Here is a 21,796-nt window from a genome sequence, read left to right as displayed (position 1 = left end):
TAGTAACCCGTGAGCCCTGGCCGGTCTTGACTGGTAAATGTGTAACAGTTTCACATAATATGCCGTAATGCAGCCCCGCTTTAAACCTGCGGGTTAAAACCACGGGCTCGAAGGGTGGCAGAGAGGCAGGGCAGCAGAGAGACAGGCAGGGCGGCAGAGAGCAGGAAAGGACGTGAGCGACTGGTCCTCAGCAGTCACTTCTTCTTGATCAGTCAGCCCAGTCAGTGTTCCTGAATTTTGTTTAGTGAATTGAGGCCCTTCCTACTTTGCATGTCATTTACCCTCATTTGCCTGCGCAGATCGGATCGGGTGTGGAAGAAAGGTTAGTGAATCGGGTCGGGGTCGCAAAGTGGTCGGGACACGATCGGTGGGCTTAGTGAATCTAGCCCAAAGTTATCGCAGGACCTCTAAGCTTTTAATTCACCCACTTATTTGCCTGTTTCAATCCTGCTTGTTGACAGAGAAAACAAAGTTGCTTACCTGGAACATATGTTCTCCACAGATAGCAGGATCAATGAGACACTCAGTCCCTCCCACCTCCTCCATAGTTGTTCTTCTTGAGCTACAGAACTAATTGAGAGAGCTAAAGAGAGTGCTGCATGTGGGAAAGGCTATGAACGCTCAGGACACTACACTAATTCTGAGCTCTTACAAATCTGTGCATTCCTGGTGCCATCAGATGATGTCATCCACTTGTGTGTTTGATTAATCCTGCTATCTTTGGTGAACACCTGTTATAGACAAACAGCTTTGCTGTACTTATGAAGTGAAAGCTTATGCTTTTATTAGTCACTCTGAACATTGTGATTTTCACCCATGGGTTTTGAGTTGATTAACTCAATAGTTATCTGGCTAAATCCATTTAAAAATTGACCTTTAACATATTTTAACTAGGGTTGTACTGAACATTCATATTTGATTTGATCCCAAATAGAACCTTGAATACATTATTTGTATTGGGCTGAATAGTGATTTAAATTTGAATGCAGATAATCTGGGGCTCTACTGCGCTAAATCCTACTAAAATAAACATTTTAACTCTGATTTCATGTTGCTTCTTTTATTTGTCATGTTAAAGCTCAGTGCCTATTATCCACATACAGTATGGTATTTGTATTCAGCTGAATAATATTTTCCATTATTCATATTTGGCCAAATAGCCAAATATGCTTTTGGTATAGCTTTAACTAAAAACGTTCCTTCATCTGGAATGGCACCCTTATTTTAACTCACTGTCTTCTTCACATCACTTGGGGTGCTCAGTGAAAGGGCCTGAAAACTTTCAGCTGCTATATGTTCTTCCTCTTGAATACCAGGTGTGATTTTACATGGCTATCCAAAGTTATAACATCTATCTATCTACTGCTACTACTATTTAGGGGTGTATGCAGTGCTGTGCATTTTGACATTAAAAAGACAGTCCCTGCTTGGAAGAGCTTACAATCTAACTTGGATAGACAGACATAACAGAGGGGTTGGGGATGCATAATCCAAGGAGAATTAGGAGTTGAAAGCAGTCTCCAAGAGGTGAGCTTTTAACTTGGACTTGAACACTGCCAGAAATGGAGCCTGCTGTTGGGATTCAAGCAGTTTGTTCCAGGGATATGGTGCAGCAAGATATATGAACATAAGAATTGCCACTTTTGGGTCAGATCAGTGGTCCATCGTGCCCGGCAGTCCGCTCACGTGGTGGCCCTTGGCACTCACAGAAAGGACAGAGTCTGTAATTGCCAGAGGAAGAGAAGGGGACAGATAGAAGGAACTTACCAGCTGAGCAGAGCTCGTGGGGGGAGGGGAGAAGTGAAGAGAGATAATGAGGGGCAGCTGAGTGAATGCATTTGTAGGACAGTAAGAGGAGTTTGAATTGTATTCAGAAATGGATGGGAAGCCAATGACTTTAGAAGAGGGGTAATGTGAACATAGCAGCTCTCATGGAATATGAGTCATGCAGCCAAATTCTGGATGGATTGAAGGGGAGAAAGATGGCAGAGCGGAAGACCTGAGAATGAGTTGCAGTAATTTACACGTGAGATGATGAGGGCATGGATAAGGGTTTTAGTAGTGTTCTCAGAGAGGAAAGGTAGGATTTTGGTAATATTATAGAGGAAGAAGCGACAAGTTTTAGTAATATGTTGTATCTGGTTGGAGAAGGAGAGAGAGGAGTCAAAGATAACCACGAGACTGTGAGCAGACAAGATGGGAAGGATGAGAATGTTGTCCACAGAGACTAAGAATGGGGGAAGCGGGGAGATGGGTTTAGGTGGGAAGATGAGCAGCTCCATTTTAGCCATATTCATTTTAGATGGCAGTGAGACATACAGGCAGCAATGTCAGACAGACAGGCTGAGACTTGGGTCTGGGTTGCAGTAGAAATGTGCAGTATATAGGTGATAGGTGATATTGGAAACCATGGGAGGAGATCAATGCTCCAAGTGAGCAGGTGTAGATTGAGAAGAGGAGTGGTCCCAAGACAGAGCCTTGAGTAACACCAATTGATAGTGGGATGGCTGTGGAGGAAGAATCACCACTGCATACACTGAAGGTGCAATGGGAGAGATAGGAAGCAAACCAAGAGAGAGCAGAACTCTAGAATCCCAGCGAGGACAGCGTATCAAGGAGTAGGCGGTGGTCAACAGTATCAAAAGGAGCAGATAGATTGAGATCGAGAAGGTTGAGGTTAGAGTAGAGGTCTTTGGATCTGGCCAGGAACACATCATTGGAACCTTTAGTAAAGGTGGATTCTGTGGAATGCTTAAGGTGAAAGTCTAAATAAAGCAGATCAAGAATAGCTTGGGATGAGAGGAAGTCCAGGCAAAGGCAGTGAACAGCATATTCAAATAACTTGGATAAGAAGGGGAGGAGAGGGACGGGGCGATAGTTGGAGGGGCACATGGGGTCTAGTGAGGATTTTTTGAGGAGGGGTGTGACAACGGCATGTTTGAAGGCATCAGGGACAGTTGCCATGGAGAGCAATAGGTTGAGGATGTTACATATGGGAGGGTTGACAGCAGGAGAGATAGCACCGAGTAGGTGAGTGGGAATCAGATCAGAGGAACATGTAGTGGGTTTGGAGGATGAGAGAAGATGTTGGTTTTCTCTTTAGTGATCTCAGAAGAAGGAGAAGGTGGCAGGTGTTATGGGGAGGTTAACAGAAGAGGCAGATGGAGGGAGGGGAGGGAGAGACAGCCTGTTTGATAGCACAAGGTGAATCTTCTGGATATTATTGTAGAAGAACTCTGCCGTAGTCTGGGGAGAAATTGAAGGGGAGATAAGAGGTGAGGGTACTTTGAGTAGGGAGTTTAGTGTGGTAAAGAGACAGTTAGGGTTGGAACTAACAGAGATGGTTAAATGGTTTTAATATTCTTGTTTGGGCAGATTGGAATGATATCAGCATGAATTTAAAGTATATAAAATCAATGGTCACACAGGATATCTGTGTGAATATTTGTGCATATATATATTTATATATTCAGTGATGCACTAACCCTGAATATTTAGTATTTGCCTGGGTATATTTGTATATGTGTGTGTTGCTCTCAGACTAATAGAGTGGAAGATGGAGGGCTATTCTGACAAACACAGATTATGAAGTCAGTATTCAGTGAAGTCAGTATTCAGTGACATGGCCACTGTCTAATTTTAAACATACTGTATAGCTTGAATGTTTGAAGTTACACATATTTTCAACAGTTCTCCGTCTCTCTCTCTCTCTCTGTAAGACAATTGTGTGAGAGGCTGCTTATTTTTAGGTGCCAAGAAGACTCCTATCTAAAACTTATTTTATACAGAAAAGGCAGGTGCCTGCTTTTCTGTATAGAATACAAACTTAACTGGGTAAATTCCCACATATGTTTTTATGTGCGAGCACTTACACCAGTCATAGGCTGGTTAAATGCTGGTGCCTAGATTTGGGAGATATGCACATACAATATAGATGTAAGTGCTCCTGTAAGTGCATGGTCCATTCATGCAAATGCACAAACACCTGCAAAGTATGTGAATACTTATGGAATAGAGTGTGGCTGAATTATTGTCATGACTCACGTATGAGAACATAGGTTCATAAGTGCAAGTAAATGAGTAGAATGTCAACATCTATATGCATACTTGCTATGTGCATCTACAAACTATAAAAACTCTTTAAACCAGGCACTAACATTTACATGCCCACTGCATGAGTAAATGTGTAGAATACTAGCTTATATGTCAGTGTGCTGTCTAAACACTCGTGCATATTGCTTATTTGCAAGGGAGGTATATATATGGGCAGGGCTCCCACTTATTCATGTACCTTACAAAATGCATGTTTCTGCCATATTTAGGTGCCCACACTTATGCCAGCTCTTGTTAGGTGCCAATGACTTGTGTTCGAGTCCTAGTGACTTGATGATGACAATATCAAGTTTTTGTGGCAGAATACAGAAGTAGATTGCCAGGCCATTCTTCTGTGCATATACTTTCGAAGTTGTTGCTGCTGTCGCATCAAACGCGATCCTCCGCCTCTAACGCTGCCAATCTGCTGCTGCCCAGATGGGTGGCATATTGTTAGTCTGACATCTCCACTGAAACCTGTGTGCCTTGGGAGGCCCTGCTGGTAGTGGAACGACTGATGGCATAGCTTTCAGGTTCACAGATGCATGCAAGCCCCAGTAGCATGACAAGCCTATGTACCATGACTGAGGATGCCAGCTCTACAGCTCCAAATATTTGGCACACTGATATACTGGGTTAGACTAGTATTCTGTAATGGAATCTAGGTGCATAGGTTCTGTTATAGAATAGGCTTATGCTTGGAGCACCTAAATGGAAGCACCCAGTAATAGAATTAATGTCTATAAACGCAGACACATAAAATCTACATTCAACTTTAAATTAGTTATGAGAATAATTTTATATAGGTTCTTTAGATGGGAAAATGGACATCTAAATCAATTTATTTAAAACTATACAAGTATTTGATAAACAGTGTGGTGAATACTGAGCTTTTTATAAAATATGAAAGCACTGGAGAAGAAACAGTCATATTTGGCACCACAAACACCAGAAAAAGTCATTTTTGGGTTCAGAAAAAGGTTATCACTAGGGATTTTATAAAGATATCAGTCAAATTACAGATATGCATAAGATGCACTTTAATAACTTATGCATGTATATGGTACCACTTACTTCTTTTACGTGGTGAATTTTGTAAACCTGCACATCCAAGAGGAGCTAATTGGTCATACAGGTACTGTTCTGCTGATTATCTCTTCATGTGTACATTATTATATATCTTTTTTGTGTTTGTGCTGTAAATTACAACCAACATTAAGTGATTAAAGGAATCCTATTGCAGTATTTTACTTTCTGCAGGATTTAATGCAACTGATTAAATTTCCATTAGAGACTGCTATATAATCTTGCCAACTCAAAGTGTGTTCAAGATTACATCATGGATTACAATTCAATTCCCGCCCTTTTCAAGGCTACTCATCTATTCCTAAAAATACAAAATCCATTATGAAGCCTTTTCCCTTCTGATGCCGATGCCTACTGGCATGGTACAGCACATAGTGTATCTGACTTACCGAGGGGGTTCTATGGTAGGTATCGCACAGTGTTGAGGGACCTTCCTGTTTCAGTGTTAGAGAGCCATCGATATCATCCTGGTCACTTTCACTCCAGTAATCTGCTAACAACAATAATATTCAGTTCTTGGTTGGTTCTCACTCTTCAAAGCAAAGTTACAGCATTTTAGGAACAATATAGAAGGAAATATTCTCTGTGTTCTGGGAAAATTAAGGAACTGTAGTCATGAGACTCAAGGATTACAGTAGAAGAACATGAGAATACAGTAGAAAAATTTTAGAATAAATGCATGGGGGGGGGGGAGGCAACCTGCATGGAATGGTAGTTACCTTATTGGGCAGACTGGATGGGCTATTTTGATCCTTAAGTGCCACTATTAACTATGGGGCTGAAATTCAGACCAGGTTTGGCAGCCAAGTTGGTTAACAGCGAACCTGGAAATTCAATGCCAGGGCCATATACAGCGATCAGCATTGAATTTCTGGTTCATGTCCAGCCGCATTTGACATAGCCGGCCAAGCTGATACTCTTCGATTGACCAGCTAGGTCATAGTGGCTAGGATAGACCAATAAATATTGGCGCTTATTGGCTATGTCATGCAACATAGCCACTGACCAGAATATTCAGTGGGAGATAGCTGACTATTTCCTGCTGCATATCAGTGGTTAACTGGCTTAACACTATTTAGCAGGGCAGAAGCTATTCCTGGATGGCTAAATAGCGCTGAATATTGGGCAGTATGTTACTGTGTAAAGCAGTAAAACCTGTTTGGTTCCTTTTGCAAAACAAGGGTACTGAATTGTCAAAGGTTTTCAACCATTCCATGCCACTGGTTTTCCCCCCTAGACCAATACAACTGATATAACTGTATTTACATCATTTTAAAATAGAATAACTTGTGTCTCAAACTTTAAATTTTTTGTAGTTCAGATTTTGTAGTAACATTACACAAAAGAAAAATTATTCAACTGAACAGATTGAAAAACTATTTCAGAATTTTTACATGTAAATCTAAATTTAAAGGCAGCAGTAAAAGTCCTCAAAGCCACAGAACTGGTTATCAATGTTATATGCCTGTTGTTTCCAGATGGGGGCCAGTCGGGTGGGAGGTTTGCCAGCAGGAGAGCTTGGGATCCCTCCTGCCGCGATCGGAGGGGCAGGGACAGGCTGCCTGGGCTGCGGAGCTGATCGCAGCAGCCACTGATTAGGAACTTATACCTGTTTTGACTTGGTCTAAGTCAAACGTATATGTTCCATCTGGCAACCTGTCAAACCTTTTTGGTTATGGCTGCTGGATGACTAAGTCTAGGTCGGCCCACCTCCCGCCCCCTCCCACCCTTTCCACTCCTTCAAAAACACCCCTTTTCACTCTAGACATTCAGAGGCAGGGTAAAGGCTTAAGCTGGTTTTAGATACGTCTAAAATCAGCTTTGATTATCGGTACTTGGACGATCTGTCTTTTTGATCGTCCAAGTACCAACAGGTCACTTTCTGAACGTTTTTTAAAATTTTTTTTGTTTTGAGTCCCTTAGGACAGGGGTGTCCAATGTCGGTCCTCAAGGGCCGCAATCCAGTCGGGTTTTCAGGATTTCCCCAATAAATATGCATGAGATCTATTTGCATGCACTGCTTTCAATGCATATTCATTGGGGAAATCCTGAAAACCCGACTGGATTGCGGCCCTCGAGGACCGACATTGGACACCCCTGCCTTAGGATATAAGTGGTATATAAATAAATAAATAATAATATAGCTCTGGTTATCAGTGTTCCAGGACCCTGAATATACATGGTAAAAGGGGAATTTCTATTTGTCCTTTTTACTCTCTTTTACCCAATTGTGTCTTCTGGCTTGCTCCTGTATACATAACTGGCCACAGAGTACCACAGGAGGGCAGGGGTTACACATATAAGGTGAAAAAGCTTGTGAAAAAAGCTTGCCTTTTATCATACTTGATAACTTCCTCCTTGTTCCTTAGCATTCTTAAATAGCAATACTTTTGGGCATTTTCCATTTGAATTTTCAAAAACTTTTTATTTCTAGAGAATTAACATGGTGGAATAGAGGTGCAAATATGCTGTGTTCTGTTGCAAAACTGGAATAGCTGATTCGGATTCATGAATGAAGTGTTTACAGTGAGAGTGTCCTTTCTGATGCTTGAACACATCCACCTTGTATAAGTATAGATAAGTACAGAATGGCAATTTGCATATCTGGCAATGCAGATACACCAGGCATAGTAATGGCATATTCATCAGGTCTCTTAGAGGCTGATGAACTAATATGGTTAGTGGCTCATTTTTGCACAAGTTTACTATAGGCACCAATGAGCTCTGCAGTAAAATTTTCATCAGAAATGTTTCAGACCCTGACTGAAAACTGTAGTTGTACTGTATAGGTATACCATAGAGTTCTCTGACATTGCTCTCTTATGGACCTGATAATTTCTACTCCCCCCCCCTTAGCACAAAAGTTGATAAAAAGGAGGTTCTTTACCTTCATTAGGCCTTATATCCTTTTCATCTGGTGTGTAGCCAATGGCTGCAAGACCCAGACGATTCATCCACCTAAAACCGAGACAAAAAAAACCATATGAGGAAGGTAAATGAATACTGTGGAAATTTCTATCAAAAAGAAAAAAAAAAAACAGGACAGACAGACACATCAACCCTGAGTATTTAGGTTCTGTCCATATATGTACGTGTTCTCAGACAAATAGGTGGAGTTGCAGGACTAAGGTCTCCTTTTACTAAGTTGTGATAGCGTTTTTAGCACGCATAGAATTTTAGCATGCACCAAACCCGTGCTACACGGCTAGAACTAATGCCAGCTCAATGCTGACATTAGCATCTAGCGTGCGTGGCAATTCTGTGTGCATTAAGCGCGTGCTAAAACCGCAATCGCAGCTTAGTAAAAGGAGCCCTAAGATGCAGGAATAGGAATATTCTGAGGTGCAGACTTATTTATTTATTTTAAAAATTTCTTACCCCCTAACACCTAGGCGAGTTACAATAAAAACAAACATAATTAAGTCTCAATAAAACAACTTACAAATGTACAAAAAAATAAAAACAGTTTCATATTTAGTATCACATTCCATTCTTCCATATTTGTATTCTGCAACTACATGTATAGTTTGGTGCGGATCACGAGAGTTAAGCCAATTCCCAATAACTACAGTTAAAATTAAAACACCAACAGCAAATAGTTAATCTTGCACATATATTTTGGAACAAATAGATTTCATGGCTTTTCTACTTGTAGTTTGTCTCTTATCTACTTCATAGAAGTGGATAATGCATTCCATATCAGAGGAGCTTGAGATTTGAGTTGAAAAGTGAAGTGACAACCGATCGTGAAAAGAATGAAACTTCGAGTAGAAGAGAGATAATGAGTTAACATGTACGTACGAAGGAATGCAGCCATATAAGATTTTAAAACCAAATATGCAGATTTTACATTATATACAGGCCTCAATCGGAAGCAAATGAAGTTTAAGAAAATGTGGAGAGATTCTATCAAATTTGCCAATTGAAAAACAATCAATCTAACAGCAGTGTTCTGTGTTATCTGTAATTTATTTTGTAAGTAGTTTCAAATAGCTTGTGCATTTAAAGTTATACATATTTTCAGTCTTGTACTATCCATATAAGTTCAGACACCGAATTTCCATATAATAAATTTAAATGGATAAGCAATACTGATGGGCTATCAGGTAAGGTTTGCTTCTGCAGATGATACCAAAATCTGCAAAATGGTAGACACCCTGGATGAGTGGAGGAGTAGCCTAATGATTAGAGCAGCAGACTGTGATCATGGAGAACTGGAGAACTGGATTCAGTTCCAACTTCAGATCCATGTGACCCTGTGTAAGTCACATAACCCTCCATTGCTCCAGATTTAAAAACATAGATTGTGAACCCACTAGGGACAAAGTACCTGCATATAACATGTACAGTGCCGTGTATGTCTAGTAGCAGTATAGAAATGATTAATAGTAGTAGTAGATAATATGGATAATATAAGAAGGCATTTAGGCCCTGATTCTGCAAAGTGCGCCTAATGGGGCCTTAATGACGCCTGCCATTTAGGCATCCGATTTAAGTGGTTAATTTAAGGGTCTTAACAAGCGTTAATTGGGACTTAGATGGAGGTAGGTGCTAGCTAGGCATCCTTAGAATGTAGACACGAGGTAGATGCGAGTTTTCAGATGCGTGTCCATATTTGTAGGTGTTCTCAAGAAAAGTCGCATCTAAGTATGTGGATGTGGGCGTAACCTGGGCATGGTTAGGGATAGGCTCCACATAAATGCTAGTTGGGCGGTGGACTGCATCTAAACATCGCAGAAATTGTAGGTGAATGAAAAGCTGGTCTAAGTGTGGTTTCTGCTTGGGCTGAACATGACATTCTGTGGGTGAACCTTAGACATGCTTTGGGCTTCCGCAATGATATTTTCTATATAGAGTTCAGGAATATGTTTTTTTCTTATTTTTTCCCCTCCTAATAGATTTAATAAGCCACCATATCAATAGGGCACATCAATACAAACATATTGCATGCAAAACATAGTACTTTTCTACCCAAACAGCAATATGATTTACTAATTACAGCACCTTTGGCTTTCCTGCTTAAAAAGAACCCCTTTTTTTCTCACCAAACAGTGCTGCAAATCAGCTCTTTCTTGAGAGCAAAGAAAGAACATGAAAAATATATAAATATTGCACACATTACTTCATTTCTCAAAGCTTAAAAATATAAAAAAAGATATAGACCTTAACATGCATTTTCCTTCATTGAAAATGCAGGTGTGTAGCTGCACAATGCTGACCTCATTGTGAGATCATCAAGGTACACCTGCAAGGTAGAATGCCTCAATTATAAGATGCACTGGGTGTTGAACTCACAACCTCTGCAAGATCAGCTCAGGATTTTAACACATTGAGCTACATCAGCTTCTAATCAAGTAGATCTCACTGCCCTGTCATATCAAAGCTTACTGACCTGCCTTTATATCATCTGTTTAGGAATGATATCACAGTTACCACAAAGAAAGCATTTCTAGCTCACCAAGTTAATGCACCTCCTCTATCCTCTCCAGCTCACTGGTTCAAATCCCACTATCTCCTTCACTCATTTTTACAGCTTCTGATTAGCTCTCATAAGAGAGTCTAGATACTGGACTTTGCCATTTTTCATCGGCACATTTCCCTTTGCAGGCAAACTTATTTTCACCTTCATATGGCTAGGACATCCTAAGCTATCATGGTAGGAAACTTCTCCCCTGACAGAAAGAAGCCATTTGTGGCTCACCAAGTTAAAGCACCTTGTTGCACCTTGTCCATCTTCTCAAGCTCACCAGTTCAAATCCCACTCTCACCTTCGCTCATTTTAACAGCTTCCTAACAACTTCCTATTAGCTCTCTTAGGAGTATACATGGTGGAGTTTGTTGTTTTTCATCAGCATTGTGCAGTTTGCAGGCACACTTATTTTGATCTTGCCATGGCTAGGATATCCTAAGCTCTCATGGTAAGAAACCCCTTATTCAAAGGAAGTGGCTGTGGCTCTTCCCATCCTCTGAAAGTCAAATCCAAATAATGTTTGGATACCCCAAAACATGTTCAAATTTTTGTTGACAATCTGCCATCTAGGTGCATCTTGATGATCTCACAATTAAGTCAACATTGTGCATCAGATACATTCATTTGCTCTTAACTACAAGCCATTGTGTTAGGAATGTATTTCTTTTTATGCAATATACCCACAGGACAACAGGTATAAGAGTTTACTAAAACTTCAGAGGGCTTGGACAGGTGTTGAAGGAAGGTACATGTTTTGAGATGTATCCTAGAGACATTACTATTAGTAAATTCAACTTGACTTTAGAATTGCGGGTGTGGTTTCATGCCTGAGGAGTGTGTGTTGGGGTGGGGGAGGGAGGTTTAGGATGAAAGAACAGGCTGATTTAGACATCAGATCATTTTAAAGCTTAACCCAAATATGTTTAAGCAAAGGAATGGCCAAAGAACGCCCAGTTTGAAGGTTTTCTGGTAGAAAAATTAATATTACATTTTTGCTAACCGTACTCAGGACTTGAACCCCTGATATTTGAAAGACAAAAGCAGTGCTTTGAAACATAGAGCTATAGAGGGAATTCCTTTTAGAATTTGGTAACAGGAGCCTCTAGGGACTAAGCAGATGACAAATGGCTTCTTGTAAAAGCTTTGAGAAGTGAAGGAGATGATTAAAACTCAGTACAGGTGTGTTTGTCCAAACTACACCCAAAGCATGCCCAATTAGTTTGAATGTTTTCTGGCGGGAAGTTGTAACGGTGCCTATGATGTCAGACACCACTTAGGCATGCTTAGTATAAGAAGGTCCATCAGATCAGAGTTTTCTCTTTTAGGACTCCCATTCTGTGTTATTGCTTATGCTGATTTCTGAGACCTCACCTTTCCTGATTATCTTTTAACATTTTCTTTCCTCTATCTGCCACAACTCTCTCCATTTCACAGGACCATTAGCAGCTATAGTAATTTGCAATCAATGTCTCTAACATTTTTCATCTTTTCAGTGAATATACTGCACCTATTCAAGGAATTTCTTGCTAGCAGCTCAGATACCAAATCCAGGTGAGAATGATATATTGCTAGCTACTTAGGTGTCTTTATTACAAAAAAGCTCAGGCATAACTGATTTCTTTTGGACTCCCATTCTGTGTTATTGCTTATGGTGATTCTCCTTTAAATTTTTGTCCCCCTGATATCTGCCACAACTCTCTCCATTCTACAGGGCCATTAGCAGAATTAGTGATGATAAAAATTGGTTCCAAGTGTGTTTGCTGAGAAAACACCTATGCTGTTTGAAACTTTGGTGCCAGGAAAATGAATATGCAAGTTACATGAATATGAGCTAAAGGTAATTCTTTTTAGAGTCATATTCAGTGTAAGAACTCATTTGATAACTATTGCCAGTGGGATAACTATTGCTCATGTGTGTCATGGATGCCTAATTGTTAGGCATCCTTATTATAAAAAGGGTTCAGATGCTGCTGCCTCTTCTTTTTAGGAGTCCAACATTGGTAGCATCCTGGCATTAGTGTTTCTTTAATAAGCACCAATTCAGCTACTTTGTCTTATCTAGTGTGCCATGAGGCCCAGGCTGCAAAGGAGAGAAGTGGGGTAGCTGTGCTATGTTTCTTGGGGGGGGGGGGTCATGGGCTGGCATGTCTCCTACCTCACAGCCTGCAAACAGCATAATATTTGAGATAATGGCATTATATGAGAGCTGGAGAGGATGAACAAGGTGCCTTAACTTGGTGAGCCAGAAATGGCTTCTTTCAGTCAGGGGAGAGGTTTCCTACCCTGATAGCTTAAGATATGCTTAACTGCAGCCGTTTAGGCGTGCTTCAGGCACTCTTCTATGAGCCACAAGCATGCCGTATTCTACAGCCATAACAGTGCCTAAATGGAACAGTATAATCAAACTTGAATTGCTATTATTTTATGGCTCATTGTCTAGCACAGCAGTTTGAATGAAGGTTAGTGTGTGAGCCTGGTGTGGGTTCAACTCCCTCATGTACTTCAGCTGACACAATACTCATTTTAATAAAAATTACAAGCTACAGACCAATCAAATCTAATTTTCATCTCAAACAGCACAACATTAGCAATACTAGAAGCATACTAGAAGCGGAGTTTGCATACTAGAAGAGGAGTTTGCAATTGATATAAACGGCAGTATTTGACTCCATGTCAAATTTATTCAATCATACTTGAGATTCTGGCTTTTGGGACAATGAAAGCAGTGCTTTAAGCTACTGAGCTAACAGTCTTTTGTCTCAGCTAATTGTGATATGATAGCTAAGCAGATGATACCTTAGCTATGATATGACAGGGGAGTCAGAGAAACTGGAGTGGAAGGTGGTGTAGCTCAATGTGTAAAAGCTCTGTGCTGCTCTTGCAGAGGTTGTGAGTTCAACTCCCAGCCCATCTTTTAACGGTGGCATTGTAACTTGCTAGTGCACCTTAATGATTTTACAATGAGGTCAGCATTGTGCAGCTGCATACTTCCCTTTGCAATGAACTAGAAACCACATTCTGTTTTTAAGCTTTGCCAAATGAAGTTATGGGCTTTCTTTGCTTTGAAGAATGAGCTGATTGCCGCAATGTTTAGTGAGAAAGAAAGTGTTATTTGGACTAAGAAACCTAAAGCTGTGATTTTCATGTGATGTAATTAGCTAATAACATCGCTTCTTTAGCCAGAAAATGAGTAAGTTTTTTTTTAAGTCAAGGTTTATTTATTGAAAAGTTTTCATAAAAAGAACAAACAATATGATACAGTAAGAGGATTGATGTTGTATCATAGTAACAAATACCTTTATTAAATATAATGTGTAAACCACAAAAAAGACCTAATATTGAATACACCTTGTTTAAGAGTGATATCAGTCAGTGTTCTTAACACTGAGGTAACCAATCTCTAGTGTCTGCAGTCAGACCTTAGAGCTAATCATAAGGAAAGACTCAAAAGCAGACTATCATTGATCGTGTTTTATCTCAGGAGTATTGTTATAGTGAACACTAATGACTGTTATTGGCTATTACTTTATAGACCAATTTTTGGCTATCACCAGATTCAGAATTATTCTTTTATATTCATTGTTGAATTAAAGTAATACTTAGCTTGGGTGAAAAAATCTCTACCCAGCCTGCTCAATGAGCTCAATCGCTTCGACGGAAGATCTCTGTTTCGCCCAGGAGAGAATATTACACCGGGCTTCTTCAAGAAGTTAGTCAATTCTTATTATCATTTAGAGTCACTGTTGGTCAGTCGATGACCTGCATGGAGAAACGAGCACCGGCATCCTATCGCCCCTAAAGCTTGAACACCAGGAGAGGTGTAAAAGAGACCAGGAGGCTAAAATATTCTTAACTGTAGAGATGTATTTAGCCATGATCAAGGATGAGGTGGATTTAATATCTCTATCAAAGGAAATGCCTAGATATTTCATACCAGAGGTGACCCACGTGAATGGAAATAAGGGGATATGAAAGGGGATGCAAGCATCATTTAGTGGCATGAGTTCGGTCTTATCCCAATTTACTTTGTAACCTGACATATTAGAAAACGAGGAGATTAAATGGACAAGGGAAGTAAGGGAAGATTGTGGATTAGAAAGATAAAGTAAGATGTCATCAGCGTATACCAATAATTTGAATTCAATATTAGCAATGGTAATGCCTTCACTGGATGGAGATTGTCTAATAGCAGCCAATAATAATAATTTTAATAATAATTTATTGTTTATATACCGCCAAAGCCAAAGTAGTTCGAGGCGGTTTACAATAAAGAAGAGCTGGACATAGAGCGAAAAAAAATCAATGAAGTCTTTGAGTACATGAATATTTGTACAGAGTAAGGTAACATTGTAGGGGCGGGTTTACAATAAGAAGTAGGTTGAGGCGGTTTACAATAAGAAGGGCTGGTCATACAGTGTGGGATAAGCAGTGAAGACTTTAGGAATTCTTGGTCACAAATTGGTTGAACAGGTTGGTTTTAACTAGTTTTCTGAAGTTGAGGTAGAAACATAGAAAATGACGGCAGAAAAGGGCTATAGCCCATCAAGTCTGCCCACTCTATTAACCCTCCCTAACTACCCTCCTAGAGATCACACTCAGGTGGTGATACCTTTACACTGCCCTCGTAGAGATCCGACGTGGGCATCCCACTTATTCTTGAAATCAGGCACGCTGTTGGCCATGATCACCTGCTCTGGGAGCTTGTTCCAATGGTCAACCACTCTCTCACTGAAGAAATACTTCCTGGTGTCGGCATGAAATTTCCCGCCCCTGAGTTTCAGCGTAGGATGAGGAGTGCATGATAATGCTGCTTAGCCAGTCGTTCTGTATATGGTTCTAAGGCTAAGTTAAAGAGAAATGGGGACATGGGACATCCTTGTCTAGTGCCTCTGTGAAGAGTGAAGGGGTTAGACACTTCATCATTAACTATCAATTTGGCTATATGTTGATTGTACAAAAGTGATATCATGTCAGTAAATTCTACAGGAAAAATGAACAGGTATTTCCACTCTACCCTGTCAAAAGTTTTTTCAGTGTCAAGAGAAACAATCATTAGAGGATGTTGATCAGACACGGCAGAGTGGAGTACATGGCAAAGTAGTCTGGTATTGTCTGCTCCATATCTCCCTTTTAAGAATCCAACTTGGTCTCTGTGAATTAAGCATGGCATGATCTTTTCTAATCTAAATACAAGGATCTTAGCAAATATTTTATAGTCCAAATTCAGTAGAGATATCGGACGATAGTTTTTCACCAGGTGAGCATCTCTGTTTGGCTTCGGGAGAACGATGATATTAGCTTTATGAAAACGATGGAAGTTGCTTGGAGAAGAGATAAGAGACTGGTAGTATGCAAGCAGATGTGGAGTGATGATAATGATTTGTAAAATTCAGATGGGAGACCATCTGGTCCCGGTGCTTTTGCTGAGGCCATGGAAGAAATAGCCTTGGTAAGTTCATCAGAAGAAATAGGTTGTTGTAGGAGTTGTCGTTGAGAGTCATTCACAGAAGGTAGATTAATGGACTGTAGAAATCCGGTGATATGATGATCCGGGCAAGATGTTTCAGAAGCATATAAGGACTCGTAGAAGGTGCGGAAATCTTCAAGGATGTCTCGGGTGGCTGTATGAACCATCCCTGAGGAAGAAGTTATATGAGATATTCTGTGTTTCATTCTGCGACCTTTCAGATAGGAAGCCAGAAGACGACCGGCTTTATTGGAGTGAGCATAGTACATGGTGGATTGTCGAAACATTGACGCATAGGCAGAATTACTGAATATTTCATTGTACTGGAACTTAAAACGCAGCAGAGTGTTGTGTAGGATTGGATCAAAGTTGTCATAGAGTTGAGTTTCAAGAGAATGAATATCTTTTTTGAGATGAAGCAGTTCAGCATTTTTCTGTTTGAGTTGAAATGCAGAGTAACTGATGGACTCACCACGTAGCCAGGATTTATATGCTTCCCATAGTATTGAGTAATCAGTAACAGAATTTTGGTTGATAGAAAAAAAGGCTACAGATTCATGAGTAAGATGATTTATAAAGTCTTTATCATGTAGCAAGATATTATTCATTCTCCAAAACTTTGATTTTGATGAAGATGTCCACAAAAGAGAGCAAGAAACAGCTGCATGATCTGAAATGGTGATGTCATGAATTTTGGCAGCTGTGGCCAAATTTAGAATGTCTTTCGAGCCTAGGATATAGTCGATTCTGGAATAGGATTTATGAGGTGCAGAGTAAAAGGTAAAATCTTTAGTAGTGGGGTAGAAGATTCTCCAAATGTCAGACCATCCATAATTGTTCATGGCGTTAGTAAGAGTAGCTCTAGAGCGGAGTTTGGAGGGATGGCAGAGAGAAGATCTATCTGTGAAGGGATCAATAGGGAAGTTAAAATCTCCCGCAATGATGGTATGTTCAGATAAAGATGAGGTGATGATGGTGTTGAAGGAACTGAAGAAATCCGGATCATCAGACTTAGGAGCGTATATGTTTAGCAAGTTGAGTGGCAAGCCGTCAATGGTACCCTCAATGTATGTTCACCATCCGGTGGGGTCAAATTTATAAAGAGAGAGTTGAAAGTTGAGAGACTTGTTGATAAGGATGATGGTTCCATTCTTTTTACCATCAGCCGGAGCCGCAAAGCAATGCTGGACTCAACCTCCAGTTAATTTTTGAGCTTCTTTGATATTGAGATGGGATTCTTGGATCAGGCAGATATCAGCGTTCAAATGTTTGAAGTATTGAAGGATTTTTTTTCCGTTTAGCAGGATTGGAGATTCCCTTAACATTCATAGAGACAAGATGAATTTTAGTCATTAGAAAACATGAGGAGAGGTTATCCAAGGGACCCAAGATGAAATCTGACGACTGAGTAATGATGTTGCAAGATAGCAGTTGTAGTCAGCTTCCAACATGCTTGAGAGTGACAGAGAACAGTCACATGAAAAGCTCCATATATAGGTAATTGAAAAAGGGGGAAAACAAAAAGAAAGGTAAATAAGATTCATGATGGTGGCGATCATATAGAATGTGAAAAAAGAGAACCAGCAATGGGGGTCGTTTGTCGACAAGATGTGCCCAGCATACAGCTCCTCAGCCCAAATGAATAATCAAAATGGATATGTGGAAATGAGAACAACCCGTAGATAAATGTTAATACTGAATAGGCATTATTTCATGCCACATACATTTTCTTCAAGGAACTTTTGCAGATCTTTAGGATCTTCAAAATTTTTGGTGGTGTTATGGTATGTGATTCTCATCTTAGCTGGGTAGAATAGGCCATATTGTGCACCAATGCTTTTAAGTTGTGGTTGCATTGATAGAAAACTTTTCCTCTTTTGTGCCGACGATTTAGACAAATCTGGTACAAATAAGATTTTTTTTGGCCTCCACCAACAGTGGGGATTTGGATTTTACAGCTTGCAAAATCTGCAAGGTTTGCTGATATCGCAGAATCTTCATTACAATTGGTCTCGCAAATTTAAATTGTGAGGGAGGGCCAGAAGGAACTCTATGAGCCTGTTCGATCTCCAGAGGCGGAGAAAATTGCAGATTTAAAGTTTTAGGAAGGAAATCATGGAGGTATGAAATGAGATCCTTACCTTCCAAATTTTCTGGAAGACCAATAAGACGCACATTATTCCTACGCATACGGTTGGACATGTCTTTGATATCGCGCTGAATGAGATCAATCTTGTGTAGGCCTCTTTGCGCTTCCTGGATTTGTGAGTCATGCACTGCCATGCGCTCTTCAGTTAGACCTAGGCAGGCGCTATGTTGTTTAAGCTGGAGAGTAATAATATTTATTTCTGAGCGGATGTCCTCAGTAGATGCAAGATTATCCTGGGTTAGGCTGCGAAGAATTTTTAGATCAGTAGCGATCAAGGCATCCTGATCCTTTGCAGCAGATGAGCACGCTTTTTCGGGAGATGGCGATTCGTGCTTGGAACGCTTCGACGCGTTGTGTGCAGCAATGGTAGGAATGGGCGGCGAACCGTCTATTTTGGTAGATCTTGAGGACATAATGGATCTATTTTGTAAGTGCACTGACCTCCAAAAAGATTTGAGCGGGCTGAAATCAAGATATTAGATGAGGACTGGAGCGGAGGCGTTAGTTAGGCTGCCATCTTGTATGTGGTCACGTGACCTCCCGAAATGAGTAAGTTTTAAATTCAATATGCTTGTATGGATGTGTCCTGTTTATGTGCTGTCTGAATCACAGAATAAAATCCCTGAACTGTATTTAGAAGATCACTTTGGAAACGTCCAAAATCTGCCTAAATCCCATTCAGAGAATCGCCTATCTAAAGCCCAAACAAAGCTCAACAGATGACCTACAGGGCTGCCTAAATAGCATCTATCTGACTAATGTCTTTCTGAATGCCCAAACCACGTCTATCTAAAGCCCAAACAATGCTCAAACAGCTATTCCTTACAGTGCACCTAATTTTACAATTACTTTGCAGCTTCCAATGTGGCACACAGCTTAAAGTTACACTGATGTTCCCAGTTCAACTCCCAGTCAGTACCTCTCACTGAAAATAGAATATTATAAATATCAGACCAGAACAATGGCCACGGCATTGAACTTCCGTAAAGGGAATTACGAAGGGATGAGACTCATGGTGGGGAAGAATATTAAGAAGAGGATAAATGCTGCAAAAACGCTAGAGCAAGCTTGGTCCCTTTTTAAGAACACAGTCACCGAGGCGCAAGATCTTCATATACCACATATCAACAAGGGATCCAAGAGGAAAAAGAACAAAGAATTGGCATGGCTCACTGTAGAGGTGAAGGAAGCAATCAGAGACAAGAAAACTTCATTTAAGGAATGGAAAAGGTCAAAAATGGACAAAAACTAGAATAAGCACAAACATCAATGCAGGTGCCATAAGGCGGTAAAAGGAGCCAAAAGAGACTACAAGGAAAAAATACAAGGAAAAACTTCAAGCCATTCTTTTGATATATTAAGGGGAAATGACCCACGAAGGAAGTGGTGGGGCTGTTGGATGACCATGGAATAAAAGGAAGATAAAGAAATCGCTGAAAAACTGAACACATTTTTTGCGTCTGTAGTTACCGAAGAGGATATACGTAACATACTGGAACCCATCAGGCACTATGCTAGAAACGAAGATGGGAAACTGACAGGGCTGATGGTCAGTGTGGAAGAGGTATAGAGACAGATTGATAGGCTAAAGAGCGACAAATCCCCAGATGGCATCCATCCGAGAGTCATCAAGGAACTGAAAGGAACTATAGCTGAATTGCTTCAACTAATAGCCAACCTGTCAATCAAATTGGGGAAGATTCCGGAAGACTGGAAGGTGGCAAATGTTACGCCGATCTTCAAAAAGGATTTGAGGGGAGATCCGGGAAACTACAGACCGGTGAGTCTGACCTCGGTACCAGGAAAGATGGTAGAGGTGCTGATAAAGGACTGCATCATTGATCACCTTGATGGACACAGTCTGATGAGGACCAGTCAGCACGGCTTCAGCAAAGGCAGATCTTGTCTGACAAACTTGCTGCACTTCTTCGAGGGGGTTAACAGGCGGATAGACAAGGGCAATCCAGTCGACATTGTTTATCTGGATTTTCAGAAGGTGTTCGACAAGGTTCCACATGAACGACTACTTTGGAAGATTGCAAGTCATGGAATCGAGGGTGAAATACTCACGTGGATCAAAAACTGGCTGGAGGATAGGAAACAGAGAGTGGGAATAAATGGACAATACTTGGACTGGAAGAGCGTCACCAGTGGGGTGCCGCAGGGCTCGGTGCTTGGACCTGCGCTCTTCAATATCTTTATAAATTATCTGGAAATTGGTACGATGAGCGAGGTGATTAAATTTGCGGTTGATACTAAGCTATTCAGAGTAGTGAAGATGCAGGAGGATTGCGATGATCTGCAACGTGACATACACATGGTTGAGAAATGGGCTGCGACATGGCAAATGAGGTTTGAAATGGATAAGTGTAAGGTAATGCATGTCGGTAACAAAAATCTCATGCACGAATACAGGATGTCCGGGGCTGTACTTGAAGAGACCTCCCAGGAAAGAGACGTGGGAGTTCTGATCGACATGTCAATGAAGCCGTCTATGCAATGTGTGGCGGTGGCAAAAAGGGCGAACAGAATGCTAGGAATGATTAAAAAGGGGATCACGAACAGATCGGAGAGGGTTATCATGCCGCTGTACTGGGCCATGGTGCGCCCTCACCTAGAATACTGCGTCCAGCACTGGTCGCCATACATGAAGAAGGACACGGTACCACTCGAAAGGGTCCAGAGAAGAGCGACTAAAATGGTTAAGGGGCTGGAGGAATTGCCGTACAGTGAGAGATTGAAGAAACTGGGCCTCTTCTCCCTTGAAAAGAGAAGACTGAGAGGGGACTTGATCAAAACGTTCAAAATACTGAAGGGAATAGAGTTAGTAGATAAAGACAGACTGTTCACCCTTTCCAAGGTAGGGAGAACGAGAGGGCACTCTCTAAAGTTGAAAGGGGATAGATTCCATACAAACAAGGAAATTCTTCTTCACCCTGAGAGTGGTGGAAAACTGGAGCGCTCTTCCGAAACTTGTTATAGGGGAAAACACACTTCAGGGTTTCAAAACAAAGTTGGACAAGTTCTTGCTAAACTGGAATATACGCAGGTGAGGCTGGACTCATTTAGAGCACTGGTCTTTGACCTGAGGGCCACCGCGTGAGCAGATTGCTCACTGGTCTGACCCAGCAGCGGCAATTCTTATGTTCTTATCCTTTTAAAGATGGCATAGTGTGTTACTTTTTTTGTTTTTATTATGTTAAAGCTTACAATCCTGAAATAATAAAGAAAAAGAATATGACAAGGCAGTGAGATCCAGCTTGTGTTGTCTCCTGGCATCTATCCTAGCAGAATTAACTGCCTATACGGAACAGTATAATAGAACCAGAATTGCTATTATTATATGACTCGTGTAGCACAGTGGATTAGAATGAAGGTTAGCGTGTAAGCATGTCACATTTTTTCAAGATTCACACTGATGTTCCCAGTTCAACTCCCACTGAAAATAATATATTATAAATATCCTTTTATTATTATTTTTCGTTAATTAAATCTTTATTGATTTTCAATTTAAGATTCAAGCGTAATACTT

General features: G+C 40.6%; 1 protein-coding gene across 1 annotated transcript in view; it reads right to left on the bottom strand.

The window, feature by feature from the left end:
- The window catches only part of LOC117360298 (connector enhancer of kinase suppressor of ras 2-like), a 719,694-nt gene that overhangs the window by 15,147 nt on the left and 682,751 nt on the right, over positions 1-21,796 (bottom strand). Inside the window, exons 19-20 of the mRNA XM_033943988.1 lie at positions 8,066-8,136; positions 5,568-5,668 (exon numbers count right to left, since the gene is read on the bottom strand). Of these exons, the coding sequence (XP_033799879.1) occupies positions 5,568-5,668; positions 8,066-8,136 (172 nt within the window). The remainder of the gene's footprint in view (positions 1-5,567; positions 5,669-8,065; positions 8,137-21,796) is intronic.

The sequence above is a fragment of the Geotrypetes seraphini genome, chromosome 5 (assembly GCF_902459505.1).
Source record: "Geotrypetes seraphini chromosome 5, aGeoSer1.1, whole genome shotgun sequence".
In the NCBI taxonomy this organism is placed as follows: domain Eukaryota; kingdom Metazoa; phylum Chordata; class Amphibia; order Gymnophiona; family Dermophiidae; genus Geotrypetes; species Geotrypetes seraphini.
This window is presented reverse-complemented; position numbering and strand designations above follow the sequence as displayed.